Source organism: Polistes fuscatus, unplaced genomic scaffold (genome assembly GCF_010416935.1).
Source record: "Polistes fuscatus isolate 324 unplaced genomic scaffold, CU_Pfus_HIC Scaffold4, whole genome shotgun sequence".
In the NCBI taxonomy this organism is placed as follows: domain Eukaryota; kingdom Metazoa; phylum Arthropoda; class Insecta; order Hymenoptera; family Vespidae; genus Polistes; species Polistes fuscatus.
In genome coordinates this window covers 4,136,515-4,149,327 of record NW_025113118.1, presented here as the reverse complement: position 1 = coordinate 4,149,327, position 12,813 = coordinate 4,136,515, and the positions used below count along the sequence as shown (strand labels likewise).

Sequence of the window (12,813 nt, the reverse complement as noted above, 5' to 3'; positions counted from 1 at the left end):
TTCAATTTTATGCAAATCAAATAAAATTTTGTCTACAAAATTGTTTTATTTTTTTCTTTAACACAGAAACTTTAATTTAAAATATTTAAACAAACATTATAAGTTTGGTTACGTATGTACATTATCAAATATCTACACACAATTTTCATAAGATAAGTAATTTTGAATTTCTTAATAATAAAAAGATGAACTTAATTTGCAAAAAGTTAAATTTGATGCACCAAATCTCTCTATTTCTATAATAATATTTTTAATCTCACACATATACAACATTTGTAATTGTACGCTTCCCATTCAAACACGTGGTATATATATAGGTATATACGTAAACCCTCCTTGCTACAGTGGTGATGTAATAAAAATAATTTATCAACAATAGATGTATATAAATATTTAAAACATCTATAAAATATATAATTCGTTGTATTTTTTTTTAATTGTTATACTATCGTAGATAACATATAATAACATTTTTATAAATAAGTAAACTATGAGGAGTATTGATAGTACATGTGCGACATAACCTTAAAAATTTGAAGTAACATTGTGAAGGTAACTTTGGACATTTTGTATATTACAATTCTTTCTGACAAGTATAATTTAGGTTAGTGATATTTCTTTTATCAAAATATGAAGTATTTTAATAACATCGTATTTAACATGAGCTATTCATTTGATACAGATGATCTCGCTTCAAACATTAGTCAAAATTGCTGGTTTTACTGGTTTAGTAGTAGGTGGAACGGGATATGCATTTCGTTATAAAATACAGAATGAAATTCGCGAAATTGATCTTTACAAGGATGCGATGCAACATTTGTACAATCATCAGAAAGCCCTAGATTTATTAGGAACTCCGATAAAAGAAAAAAGAGTTGATATAAGCGATCCGGAAAAAAATGGATCTGATGAAAATAAAACTTGGCTTACGATTCCTATCATGGGATCTAAAAACTTTGGAGAATTGCGTGCTGAAGCTCTCTTAAGTAAAGACATGGAGAAAAAATTGAAAGCTGATGTTTACAAATTAGAATTATCGATTAGAGAAATACCTGGTAAAGTGTTTGTGATAAAAGACGATAGCGCAACTATTACTGATAAATTATAGTTAAATTTGTAAATATATTGTGTACAAATTATATACTCATATGAAATCATTAATTTATTTGCATAAATTGAGACAAGTATGTTTTTAATACTAATTTATCATATTATTTAAATGTTTGCAATGGCATATCAGTAACACCTTCAGGAACTTTCAAACCACGTCTAGTATATCCTAAAGCAGCTTGAATAATAAATATTGCAGCCTCTACAGTTAATCTAACATCTCGCTGATCACCGATATGAGGATTTACTTCTACTAAATCTATAGCATTTAATCTACGTGTTCTATGTATTTCTTCCATCATATGAATTGCCTCTCGAAGAGATAATCCACCTCGTACTATAAAACAAATATATATATACAAAATAATCAGTAAAATAAATTATTATAATTTTAAACTGTATACCTGCTGTTCCTGTACTTGGAGCTTCCAGAGGATCTAAAGAATCAATGTCAAAACTAACATGCAGTGATTTTACTCCGTCGGGATCAATTTTATCTAATGCCATAGAAATTGTATTATGAATACCTGAAATAGCTAGTTTATGAGAGAAGTCAAAATTAAAATGCATAATTTTGAAAATAAAAATTACCAAATCTTTCAACGTCTTCCATCCCAAAAGCAGGAATACCAAATTTTTCAATAACTAATCTTTCGTAACGATCTACGGATCTTAATCCAATGTAAGCCACGTTTCTAATTGATAGCCTGTAAGTATATATACATCTTCTACATATTCTCTCACAGAATAGAACATAAATTAAACTTGTTAAAGAAATAATATATAAAACCAACATCGGTTTCTGCCAATCCATTCCAGGTAAATGCGGCCAATAATCAGAAAGCTCAGTCGTTAATAATGCTACAGGCATTCCATGAACATTTCCACTTTCGCTAGTTTTATTAGTATTTAAATCTGCATGCGCATCGATCCAAAGTACTGCAACATCTTCCATTGCCTAACATGGAAAGTGAATTTAATATCTATTGCATATTACTCATTCAAAACAAATTTTTTTTTCAATAGCATACTTGAACATGGCCATCTATAGTTCCAATGCTTACGCTATGATCTCCTCCAAGCGTTAACACGCATCGATCATCTTTTAATATCTTCTGAACTTGTTCAGATAAAAGTTTAGTACACGCTGCTACATCTCCCAAATGTGTCATGTTATTTACATTGCATGTACCTGCCATTTTGTATATAATGTCCCCATAATCTTTAACATCTAAACCTATTTGAAATATATAGTTCTTGAGTAAATTAATAAATATAATTAATTATTTACAATGAAAAAATGAATTACCTAATACTTCTAATTCTTTTATAAGACCAGCATCTCTAATTACTTTAGGACCAAGAGCAACACCTTTCTTTTGCTATAATATTTTAGAAATAAAAAAACATGGAAAATTAAACATTTATAATTATTATTGATAAATTAAATTTACCTGTCCTTTTTCAAAAGGTACACCTATTAAACCAACTTTATTATATTTATGCTTACTAAACGTTCTTACAATCGTTCGAAACATTTCGTTTGGAGACTTTAACTAAAATATATAAGTGAATAAGTTTAGATGAAACTACTTTGAAATTACTAAGGTTATTATATTACACTTTGACTCATAGCATTGATAATATGTATTACAACATACTTTTAATATGATAATCATGTCGACGACAACATAACGTAAGTGATCCATAGATTTCTTTCGAAATCTAATTTATTTTCTCGGATATTTATAGTTAATATTATTTAACAAAATAAAAGAACATCTTAATAACATGTTAATTTATATTAACATTTATCTAAAATAATATTAAGTTAACAATAAATAAATATTTATTTTATTTTATCAAATACATTATTAATTTGCCCGATACTCTTCCTTATACATGGTAACACGTAGAAATAAAAAAACTTTGATTGATGATACTTTATTGGTATAATTGAGATTTGAATAATGTTTTGAAACATTCATTTTAGTGTATTCTTTTGTATAAAGAGAAGATTCTCAATGACAAAATGCACGTACAAAAATTTACTTCTTGCTTAACAAATTTTTATGCTATCTTTCATCAACTTATTTAGGTCCAAGCATATCTTCGGGTTTGACCCACGAATCAAATTGTTCGGATGTTAATCCATTTTTCAATGCAGATTCTTTTAAAGTAAGTCCTTCTTTGTGAGCCTGTTTGGCAATAGCAGCAGCCTGAAAACAAAAATATTTATTGTCAAATTTATATATTATGAAACAAATGTACATTATCAACGCAAGATAAATGTACCTTATCATATCCAATGTGTGGATTAAGTGCAGTAACCAACATTAAACTTTCATTTAATATTTTCTGTATACGATCGATGTTTGGTTTGATACCAACAACACAATTCTTTGTAAACGATTGAGCAACGTCTCCTAATAATCTTGCAGATCGTAACGTATTGGCTACCATGACTGGCTTAAATACATTAAGCTCAAAATGACCATTACTTCCGGCGATAGTGGTCGCGACATGATTTCCCATTACTTGACAACAAACCATAGTAACTGATTCGCATTGAGTAGGATTTACTTTTCCTGGCATAATTGAACTTCCTGGTTCATTTTCTGGCAAGGATAATTCTCCTAAACCACATCGTGGACCACTTCCCAAGAATCTAATATCATTTGCTATCTGATAAGCACATAAAAGATAAATTCATACGAATCGTGTGTTTTATAATTTAATAAAAAGTAATAAACATATATACCTTCATCATAGATACAGCAACAGTATTTAATGCGCCATGTACTTCGACTATAGCATCGTGCGCGGCAAGAGCTTCGAATTTATTTGGTGCAGTAACGAATGGTAAACCTGTTAATTGAGCTATTTTTGCAGCTCCCTTTTCAGCAAATCCCTTACGAGTATTCAATCCTGTTCCAACTGCTGTACCACCTAATGCTAATTCGTATAGACGAGGAAGGGTATCTTTTACTCTACAAATTCCATTTTGAATTTGTGTCGCGTAGCCTAAAATTGCAAATGTTATATATTAGGAAAAGAAAAGTTCTTAAATTTTATTTATATCATTTCCTTCAATTAAATTTTAAACCTGAAAATTCTTGTCCTAATGTAAGAGGTACGGCATCTTGAGTATGAGTTCTTCCAATTTTAATTATATCCTTCCAATCCTCTGATTTTTTTCTTAATGCTTCTAACAAACAGTTCAAACCTGGCAGAAGTACTTTATTAATTTCTAAGGCTACTGCTATATGCATTGCAGTTGGAAATGTATCGTTGCTACTTTGTGACTTGTTTACATGATCATTGGGATGAACCGGCGTTTTTGATCCAAGTTTTCCACCAAGTATTTCAATAGCACGATTTGAAATCACCTAATTAAGATATTTTGAAAGAACGGATAGATCATACAATATCATTCAAAATTAAAACACTCAAGCGTATTAAGTAAAAAAATCAAACCTCATTAACGTTCATATTCGTTTGCGTACCAGATCCCGTTTGCCATATCACTAACGGAAAATGATCATTATAAAGTTTGCCGCTTATAACGTCGTCTGCAGCTTTGCTAATAGCGTCAGCAATTTTTGGATCCAATCCAAATTCTTTATTTACTTCGGCAGCAGCTTTCTTCAATATTCCCATGGCTACAATAACGCCGTACTATAAAATTCAATAAATGTTGATAAATATATCGTAAGAAGATTAACCCTTTGAGCAATGAATACTTTTGAAACGCTTCATAGGAACACAATGTTTTATTGCTATAGTACAAGTTCCATTGATTGATTGAAGACTTAAAACAATTATTAGCAACCCACAAATCGACATTGCATTCTTTGCATTGGTATCGACAAATGCATATATCTATTCAGAATACTCAAAGGGTTAACTAGAATAATAAAATAAAAGTATATTATAACAAAAATCTAAATGAATTTTAAAGTACCAGTCTTTCTTACAGGCATGCGTTCAAATGTATCTCCAATAGGAAAGTTTATCATCGATCTAACAGTCTGAGCTCCATAATACTTATTTGTAGGCACTTTTAATTCCCCGAACGTATCTCTTTCAATTCTATATTCTTGGCTTCCTAAATCCTATAACAATGATAAACCAAATGAAAAAACAACAAAATTATATGATGGAGTTATTAATAAAAATAATTTTACCATTTTTAAGGAGTTAGTTGTCATATTAAAATGCTAATAATAAAAATCTGTCTCTATCATAAAATGGAAGTATGGGAAGTATTCAAGGTCATTAGAATGTGAAAACTGTTATCATCATTTATTATAGCAGACGATTGGAAAGAAGTATTGGTAAGAAAACATGTAGACACATACACATTCAAATTCACTTATGTGAACATGAAATTTGATATTATAATTTTAATTTTCAATTATTGACATAAAATTAATTAACGTTTAACGTTTGGTAAGATGTATCGGATAGACACCATAAGTGTTTTTAAATGTTAAACTTTATATAATGATAGAACAAACGTAAAAAGAAATAAAAAAAGATATGGTTGACGTTTGTTTCAAAGCTTATTTTCTTTTCTTTTCTTTTCATTTCTTTTTTTTTTTTGATTGTCTGGTGACAGAGACATCTCTACTAAATATTAATTAACATAAGATAATTCATTTTTAACGCATAAATCAATGAATTAAAGTATCTTTTAGGTACATGTGAATAATAAATTCTTATCTAAAGTTGGCACCTGATTTGATTACATAAAAGCAACATCTCATTATATATTATCATGTCGCGACAGATGAAAAAAAAAATACGAAAGATATTAGACACAAATCTATTTTTTTTTATTATTATATTTTAATTAACAAAATCACAATTGGAGCGTTAAAATTTCATTCAAAATGATAATCTTAATGTACCTTGCTATTGTTGCAAATTCTTGATGTACTTAAAGGCAGTCTTAAAGTAAGAATTATTGAAAAATCTTTTTTTAAATGACGAAGATTTAACATTCGCGACTTGAGAATATTTAACCCCATTTTTATATTTCTTTTTTTTTGTGTCGTATAATTTTTACTGCTATTTTTATTAATTCACGGTTTACATGAATATGTATGAATGAACATTGATATTTTTGAATGTCTCTCAATGAGTTTTTTTTCTTTACTATGATGACACGATGAACGAAACGATACTTGTGCGAAAGTCAATAAGATTTGACGAAAGTAATTAGTTCAGGGTTTCGTTGATAGGCGGCACTGAGTTCGCTGTTATAACATTTTTTTTTTTTTTTTTTTTTTTTTTTAATATGTAAACGTTGGCTACATTGGTTTACACCAACGCCTTGTACCTTATATTATTTTTAATTAAAAAAAAAAAAAAAAAAAAAATTTTTTTTTTTAATTTCAATACACATTTAAACTAATCATCGATCGAAGCTGATTGGAAAAGATCACGTGGAAAATAATAATAATAATAAGAAGAAGAAAAACACATTTTAAAATTTTATATGCTAATCGTTGGAAAATAAATAATATTAACAATGATTAAAAAGAAAAAGAAACGATAGTGCGTCAAAGTTATTTCGTTTGAATAAAATTATGAATTAAAAAACAATTGTGGTGTGTTCTTGTTTTCTGACAAACTTTGTTCGTTCATTCGATATCTAATTAAAGTTTTTATTTCCAAGAATTTAAGAAATCATTGATAAAAATGGAAAACGAAATACATTACCACGCCAGTGTTGTAATTTACATTTAGAATTTTTATCTTCCTCCATTTTTCTTTTTTAATTTGAATAAAGATGGTTCTGTGAAATTTTCGTTCGATTGAACATTTTTAATTGCATCGTTATCGGTGAAAAAATAAAAAGATAAAATAACGATTTAATATCTTATGTAAATATTATTAAACGTGTGTGCAATTTATTAGATAATATTTTTTCAACATAAATGTGGAAGATTGTACCATACAAATCAAACATACGGTAAATGTCGGTAGTATATCTTTGTTTTTATTTTTTATTACCAAATTATAATATCTATGTTGGCGATCATAGTTGAAGTTCATAAATCGCGCCGCGTGACGATTCAAAGCGTACCGATCCTAAAGTGCTGCCTTCTCGCGTTCTTCTATCGATAAACTCTTATCGCTCTTCGCGTGCACGTGGTACGCATTCATTCCCCGCCGCTGCTTTACACGACGCACATCATTTTTATCATTTAAATAAAGAAGGCTATATATTTGCCACATTGATTGAACACTTTCAAGAATAACAGATAATATTAGTCTTTAATAATTGTATTTTAATAAAAATTGACTTCAGTCGACACTCGCTGTAAGTCTGATTGAACGTGTGTGCAATTTATTAGACAACATTTCTTCAACATGAATGTGCAGCCATGTACTGAACAGTCAGTTGAATGGTAAATAATATTTTTATTTATACTTTTCATTGCTAAATTATTAAAATGTTTATCCAAAATAAGACAATATTTATATATATAAAAATAATAATTTGTCAACAGCCTCGCCTCGTTGAAAAAACTAGTTCCCGTCAGATCACTAAAGTTAAACAACGATGGGCACGGTTAGTACTTGGATGTGTGACCACTTGGGAACACCGTGTGCTGTTGACTCTAGGGAGATGTGTAATGACTATGTGAAAGTGTTGTCAAGTTCTCCCAAACCCATAAGAGAAAGAGAAACAAGGACATATGATTAATCATTTATTTATAAATTGATGTGTACACAGCAATCCTACAGGTTCCAAAAGGAGAGCGAGTATAGGTTGGGATGACTATTTTATGGGAGTAGCATTATTATCTGCTAAGCGTAGTAAAGATCCAGTTACTCGTGTAGGAGCATGTATAGTAGATGAAAATAATGTAATAGTAGGCGTTGGATACAACGGTATGCCTAGAAATTGCAGCGATGATGTATTCCCTTGGGAAAAGAATTCCATTGAGAAGTTGAACAATAAGAAATTATACGGTAAGGATGTCTGATGATTGTAATATTATCTCAGGATTGATTATCATTTTTAATAATAACAATTTATCTTTATAGTATGCCACGCAGAAATGAACGCTATTTTAAATAGGAATTCGAGTAAATTGGAGGGTTGTAAGATGTATGTAAGCCTTTTTCCCTGCAATGAGTGCGCTAAAGCAATTATTCAGTCTGGATTAAAGAAGATTTATTATATGTCTGATAAAAGAAAAAATAAAATTGATACTATAGCATCTAAGAAAATGCTTGATGCTGCTAAAGTTGTATATGAGTATGATTTTTTTTTATTTATTTTTCATTATTTTTATACGCAGAACTATTATATTTAACGAGCAACACAAGAATACTAGATCTATTTTTTTTTTATAGATCGTTTACACCACGCAGAACGAAAATTGTGATTGATTTCGATGATGTTAATACCGAATTAAGTTTAAACAATTCTCTATCAAGTTTAAACATTTCTGAATCTGTAGACAATGAGACTAATTGAGATGTAATCAATCGTAATAACAACGACTACGATTTGCTGACTTTATCGTTAAAAGATAATAATAGAATTTTACAGATGCAGATATAAGTTCGTGAAGAGAAATATGAAACAAAAATGAAACTTTAGTAAAAAGTTGAATAAAATAATATCTTAATAATAGATTACGTATATATTTGTTTATTTATTTTTTATTTTCTTCTTGACATGGTATAGGTCAAATCTTATTTAAATAAGAAGTAACCATTAAAGTCGTAATTGTGTGACTTAGATTGCTGCACAAATAGGTATTCTCTGAAGAAAGTCAGTCAATATTTACATATAAAATTTAATGAAGAATATAGGTACAAACGCAGATAGAGAATACCACAATTTTTTGTTAATTCTTTACACATATAGTTACTTTTATTTTCCACTTTTTTAATCGGTGGATATTTAGTAAGAAATAAATAAACTAATGTACAGAAAGTGAAGTGAGTTTTGTAATAATACATGTATAATATTATTAAGTATATATAACACAGTAGCTTCTTCTTCTTTTTGTTTTTCTTTCTTTAATATATATGAATTACCTGCTGTACAAATGTAAATGTGGGCGAGAAAAAATGTGGTATGGCATGATAGAAGCATGTAGTGTACAACTTCTTTCAAACGGTTAAAATAAGGGACAATTGAAACTACATGTTTAACGTGTCTGTACCGTTATAGCAAATAGAATGATTATAAATCCAAAGATTTATATATATATCTATATATATATGAATATGCTTATGTACATACTATACACGTGAAAGTTTATGTTTTTAAAATGTGTCGTTTTTTATCGCGATTTTGTAATTGTTCTTTGTCGAAAATCTAACGAGAAAAAGTATGTATCACGAAAAGTATTGTTCTATATGAATTATTAACTGTACCGAATGAAAAGAGAATACGTCATTTTTTCTTCCCCCCCCCCGCCGCATAAACACTGGAACATTATAACTTATTGTAGGATATAGGTAAAATATTTACAGCTATATCTTTTATTTAATAAATCAAGATTGAGGCAAGAAGGACTAAAAGGCAAATCTGGATTTAATATTTGAAAAATATGTCTGATTCTTATTCAGTATTATTTATTATTATTTTTTTTTTCTAAATTATTTATACGAGCAAGTTTCATAAAAAGTTCTTTTTTTGACGAGAGGTAACAAACTTTGATAAAGATTGGAGCAATTAATATATAAAAATCTTCTAAAGAGAGATAGAGAGAGAGAGAGAGAGAGAGGAGATTGGAACAGTCGCGTAAAAGTTGTGTTGTATTATAAGAAAAAAAAAAAGAAGACATTTATCCAAATGAACAATAAAACAGTTAACGCAATAAGTAGTTCATAGATAAAGATGCGTAATCGTTGAAAAGAATTTGCGAATAAAGATGATAAACAACGCGTGAACGCGCGTGCATTTTACTAAAATTTCGAGACAAAATTCTCTACACCGTATATAGAAATATTTAATGGTATAATTCTTGTTATACAAAGCCGCGTGACAATATGTATAATGATCAGATGACTACCGATGAAAACGAATGATACTTACAGAATAAGATGCTTATTTGTAGCATTAATTGCATAGCCCTGAGAACACATACCATGCATTTATACAAAATGAACAGCTTTTTGTTTGTTTTGTTTTGGTTTTCTTTTTCTTTCTTTTCTTTTCTTTTTTGTTTTTCAAGTTGCGTGTGTATCGATTTTGCGATTAATTATTTGACAATAATATTTTTCAAATACAAGATTCCATCGATTTCCTAATATCTTTTTTTATATTCGATACTTAATTAGTTTTTCAAAATTGTGGGAGGGTAGTAGATTTGTAAGTCGAATAAATACTGGTATATTATAATTGTGATTATAATTACGGATGGTGACTAACTATACAAGAGACATTCGCGAATTTATTATTGTTTGGGAGCGAGTATGTGAACATAAAACACACACGTACAGAATAATTATTTCTTGACTGAAAAATAAAAAATGTTGTATCCTACTATCATAGAAAATAGACGGAGACTGGAGATAGATTATATATTGGCAAAGTATTGCTGGAAGTATGTACAAAGATTATTATTATTATTATTATCATTATTAATATTATTATTATTATTATTATTTTGTATCAATTATTATTTATTATTATTATTATCATCATGATCATGATCATGATCACAATCACCATCGTTATCTTCATCGTTATCTTCATCTTCATCTTCATCTTCATCTTCTTCTTTATCATCATCATCATCATCATCATCATCATCATCATCATCATCATCATCATCATCATCATCATCATCATCATCATCATCATCATCATCATCATCATCATCATCAATATCATGTAATTATAATTAAACGATATTTATTGAGAGATGGTGTATTTATTTAAAAAAAAAAAAACAAAAGAAAAAAGTCTCTAAGAAAGAATACTATAAACTAATTATGAGTATCTATTTATTATTAAATATCTCAGACGAAAGCGAGGTAATCATAATGATTCATTCTCTGATTTCTATATACCGGTAGGCTTTACTGTTATATTTTTATTAAAACTCCTGTAATCCTGTTTATAACACATACAGATGCATGATAATTCGTTTATCGCGACACTTATTGATTTCAATTTGATAAGATACTTTGGTAATTTGCGTATACAATACGCACAAGTGTTTGTTGTGTTTATTAGCTTATTCTTATTTTTATTTTTTTTTTTTTTAATTTTCTTCTTTTTTTCTCCTTTCTTTCTTTCTTTCTTTCTTTTAATGATACTTAACAGTTAACTTTCACAGAGGACTTTTCGTAGTGGAGATGAGCACACAACTACGGGTATTTTTTAATTTTAATAATAATTCATTAATTGTTCGATGGAATATCATATTCAATCAGGGTCTACAATCAAAACGCAGATCATTGCCCTGAAAGAAACGACACGGCGAACTAATTTAACTTTTAGTGTGTACGTAGCGCGTGTGTGCGTGTGCGTATGTGTGTCTGTGTGTGTGGTGTGTGTGTATAGTACGTTCATCCGTGTTTGCTGTTGTTTGCTTTGTTTTCTAAAGAAGGAAAACGTTTGAAATCTATAATCCGCATATTTTTTGTTTGTTTTTCACTTGAATTTAAATTACCAGTTCACACAAGATGATGCGAGACGCGAACCAGTATTATTATTATTATTATTAATATTATCATTATTATTATTATTATTATAATTATAATAATTATTATTATTAATATTATCATTATTTAGTTCATACGATATGGAACCAAGGTCCATCATCATCATCATCCACAACTGCAGATATATCGACGTACGACGCGTACATGGTACAGTTTTTTTTGTTTTCTTTTTTTTTTTAATTTTTTTGTTTTCTTTTGTTAAATCGACGCTTCGATGATAGTCTAAGTTTTTTTTTTCGCGGGTCTCTCTACACGGTAGAGTAATTATTTAGGCATCGCTGATGCTGCTAGACGACGATACAACACAACACCCAATCCTCCTCGGTTCTTTTGTTTTTTTTTGTTTTTTTAAACATTCGAGTAGAAATTACCCTTTTTTTTAATAAGCGCGCGCGTTATGAATGTATACAAGTCTTTTTATTTGTTTGTTTGTTCTTATTTTTTTTTCCCCCATGTTCTTCTTCTTCTCCTTGTTTGTACCAATATGTTAGTCTTGCACGTCTTCTTATTTTACACACTGCACGGTATCATTCCCCCCCATCCCCACCTACTCACCCGTTTATTTCAATGCACACTGTTACAATATTTTTCACTTCTTTAGACGAATTAAAAAAGAACGTTTTTTTTCTTTTTCTTTTCCAATCAATGCATGTTTCGAATTATTTTCTTTCTTTCCTATTTTTTGTTTTGTTGTCCCTTTTTCTTCTTCTGTCGCGTTATTTTCTTCCTTCCTTCAATTTCTTTCCCTTGTTAATATTAATCTATTCCAGTCCTTTTGTTTAAATTATTCTTCAAAATGTAGGTGTCTCTCACGTGTCGTCAGAGTTCTCTCGTATTATCAATTGAATTAAGTTTTTGTTTATGTTGTTGTTTTTTTTTTTTTTATAAATCTTTATATCCCCAGCACCATTCTAATGATTCAGCCACTGTTCTTTTTATTTATTTATTTTTTTTGTTTCGTTCACTGTTATATTATATGCACTAGATGTAGAG

At 29.0% G+C, this 12,813-nt stretch overlaps 4 protein-coding genes and 1 pseudogene across 11 annotated transcripts; 3 read left to right on the top strand and 2 right to left on the bottom strand.

Annotated features, from left to right (window-relative positions):
- The first annotated feature begins 51 nt into the window (after positions 1 to 51).
- Positions 52 to 1,139, top strand: LOC122521079. Of its 2 annotated transcripts, none has more exons than XM_043641514.1 (2): positions 52 to 552; positions 683 to 1,139. In XM_043641514.1, exon 2 carries the CDS (start codon positions 683 to 685, stop codon positions 1,106 to 1,108), a length of 426 nt encoding a protein of 141 aa, XP_043497449.1. In that variant the 5' UTR covers positions 52 to 552; the 3' UTR covers positions 1,109 to 1,139. The 2 variants fall into 2 exon arrangements, with proteins under 2 accessions (XP_043497449.1, XP_043497448.1); XM_043641513.1 differs by having other exon boundaries at positions 53 to 604.
- Positions 1,140 to 1,141: 2 nt separating this feature from the next.
- LOC122521077 (arginase-2, mitochondrial) lies at positions 1,142 to 2,904 on the bottom strand. 3 transcript variants are annotated; one of them, XM_043641511.1, is made up of 7 exons: positions 2,565 to 2,904; positions 2,420 to 2,492; positions 2,142 to 2,347; positions 1,905 to 2,068; positions 1,702 to 1,817; positions 1,515 to 1,637; positions 1,142 to 1,447 (listed from the first exon to the last, which is right to left on the bottom strand). In XM_043641511.1, exons 1-7 carry the CDS (start codon positions 2,646 to 2,648, stop codon positions 1,212 to 1,214), a joined length of 1,002 nt encoding a protein of 333 aa, XP_043497446.1. In that variant the 5' UTR covers positions 2,649 to 2,904; the 3' UTR covers positions 1,142 to 1,211. The 3 variants fall into 3 exon arrangements, with proteins under 3 accessions (XP_043497446.1, XP_043497443.1, XP_043497445.1); XM_043641508.1 differs by having other exon boundaries at positions 1,702 to 2,068; XM_043641510.1 differs by having other exon boundaries at positions 1,702 to 2,068; positions 2,175 to 2,347.
- A 134-nt stretch (positions 2,905 to 3,038) lies between these two features.
- On the bottom strand, positions 3,039 to 6,367 carry LOC122521075 (fumarate hydratase, mitochondrial-like). 5 transcript variants are annotated; one of them, XM_043641503.1, is made up of 7 exons: positions 6,024 to 6,367; positions 5,075 to 5,225; positions 4,588 to 4,772; positions 4,217 to 4,499; positions 3,872 to 4,134; positions 3,406 to 3,795; positions 3,039 to 3,329 (listed from the first exon to the last, which is right to left on the bottom strand). In XM_043641503.1, the coding sequence occupies exons 1-7, from the start codon at positions 6,141 to 6,143 to the stop codon at positions 3,201 to 3,203; spliced, it is 1,521 nt and encodes a 506-aa protein (XP_043497438.1). In that variant the 5' UTR covers positions 6,144 to 6,367; the 3' UTR covers positions 3,039 to 3,200. The 5 variants fall into 5 exon arrangements, with proteins under 5 accessions (XP_043497438.1, XP_043497437.1, XP_043497439.1 ...); XM_043641502.1 differs by having other exon boundaries at positions 4,588 to 4,788; positions 5,088 to 5,225; positions 6,024 to 6,366; XM_043641504.1 differs by lacking the exon at positions 6,024 to 6,367 and adding an exon at positions 5,298 to 5,889 and having other exon boundaries at positions 4,588 to 4,788; positions 5,088 to 5,225.
- Positions 6,368 to 7,246: 879 nt separating this feature from the next.
- On the top strand, positions 7,247 to 9,138 carry LOC122521078 (deoxycytidylate deaminase). Its single transcript, XM_043641512.1, has 4 exons — positions 7,247 to 7,529; positions 7,859 to 8,097; positions 8,173 to 8,386; positions 8,485 to 9,138. The coding sequence occupies exons 1-4, from the start codon at positions 7,492 to 7,494 to the stop codon at positions 8,606 to 8,608; spliced, it is 615 nt and encodes a 204-aa protein (XP_043497447.1). The 5' UTR covers positions 7,247 to 7,491; the 3' UTR covers positions 8,609 to 9,138.
- LOC122521545 lies at positions 7,624 to 7,742 on the top strand (annotated as a pseudogene).
- Positions 9,139 to 12,813: the final 3,675 nt, after the last annotated feature.

What these genes read in the sequence shown, in the direction of transcription:
- LOC122521077 (XM_043641508.1), bottom strand. Translation starts at nt 2,648, where the DNA reads ATGTTTCGAACGATTGTAAGAACGTTTAGTAAGCATAAATATAATAAA. An exon ending in GGAAGACGTTGAAAGATTTG is followed by an intron (nt 1,638 to 1,701) that starts GTAATTTTTATT and finishes TAGCTATTTCAG; the next exon opens with GTATTCATAATACAATTTCT. An exon ending in TCCAAGTACAGGAACAGCAG is followed by an intron (nt 1,448 to 1,514) that starts GTATACAGTTTA and finishes TTTGTTTTATAG; the next exon opens with TACGAGGTGGATTATCTCTT.
- LOC122521079 (XM_043641514.1), top strand. Translation starts at nt 683, where the DNA reads ATGATCTCGCTTCAAACATTAGTCAAAATTGCTGGTTTTACTGGTTTA.
- LOC122521075 (XM_043641502.1), bottom strand. Translation starts at nt 6,143, where the DNA reads ATGGGGTTAAATATTCTCAAGTCGCGAATGTTAAATCTTCGTCATTTA. An exon ending in CGAATATGAACGTTAATGAG is followed by an intron (nt 4,500 to 4,587) that starts GTTTGATTTTTT and finishes TATCTTAATTAG; the next exon opens with GTGATTTCAAATCGTGCTAT. An exon ending in TTGCTGTATCTATGATGAAG is followed by an intron (nt 3,796 to 3,871) that starts GTATATATGTTT and finishes TGTGCTTATCAG; the next exon opens with ATAGCAAATGATATTAGATT.
- LOC122521078 (XM_043641512.1), top strand. Translation starts at nt 7,492, where the DNA reads ATGAATGTGCAGCCATGTACTGAACAGTCAGTTGAATG. An exon ending in ACTGAACAGTCAGTTGAATG is followed by an intron (nt 7,530 to 7,858) that starts GTAAATAATATT and finishes ATGTGTACACAG; the next exon opens with CAATCCTACAGGTTCCAAAA. An exon ending in GCTGCTAAAGTTGTATATGA is followed by an intron (nt 8,387 to 8,484) that starts GTATGATTTTTT and finishes TTTTTTTTATAG; the next exon opens with ATCGTTTACACCACGCAGAA.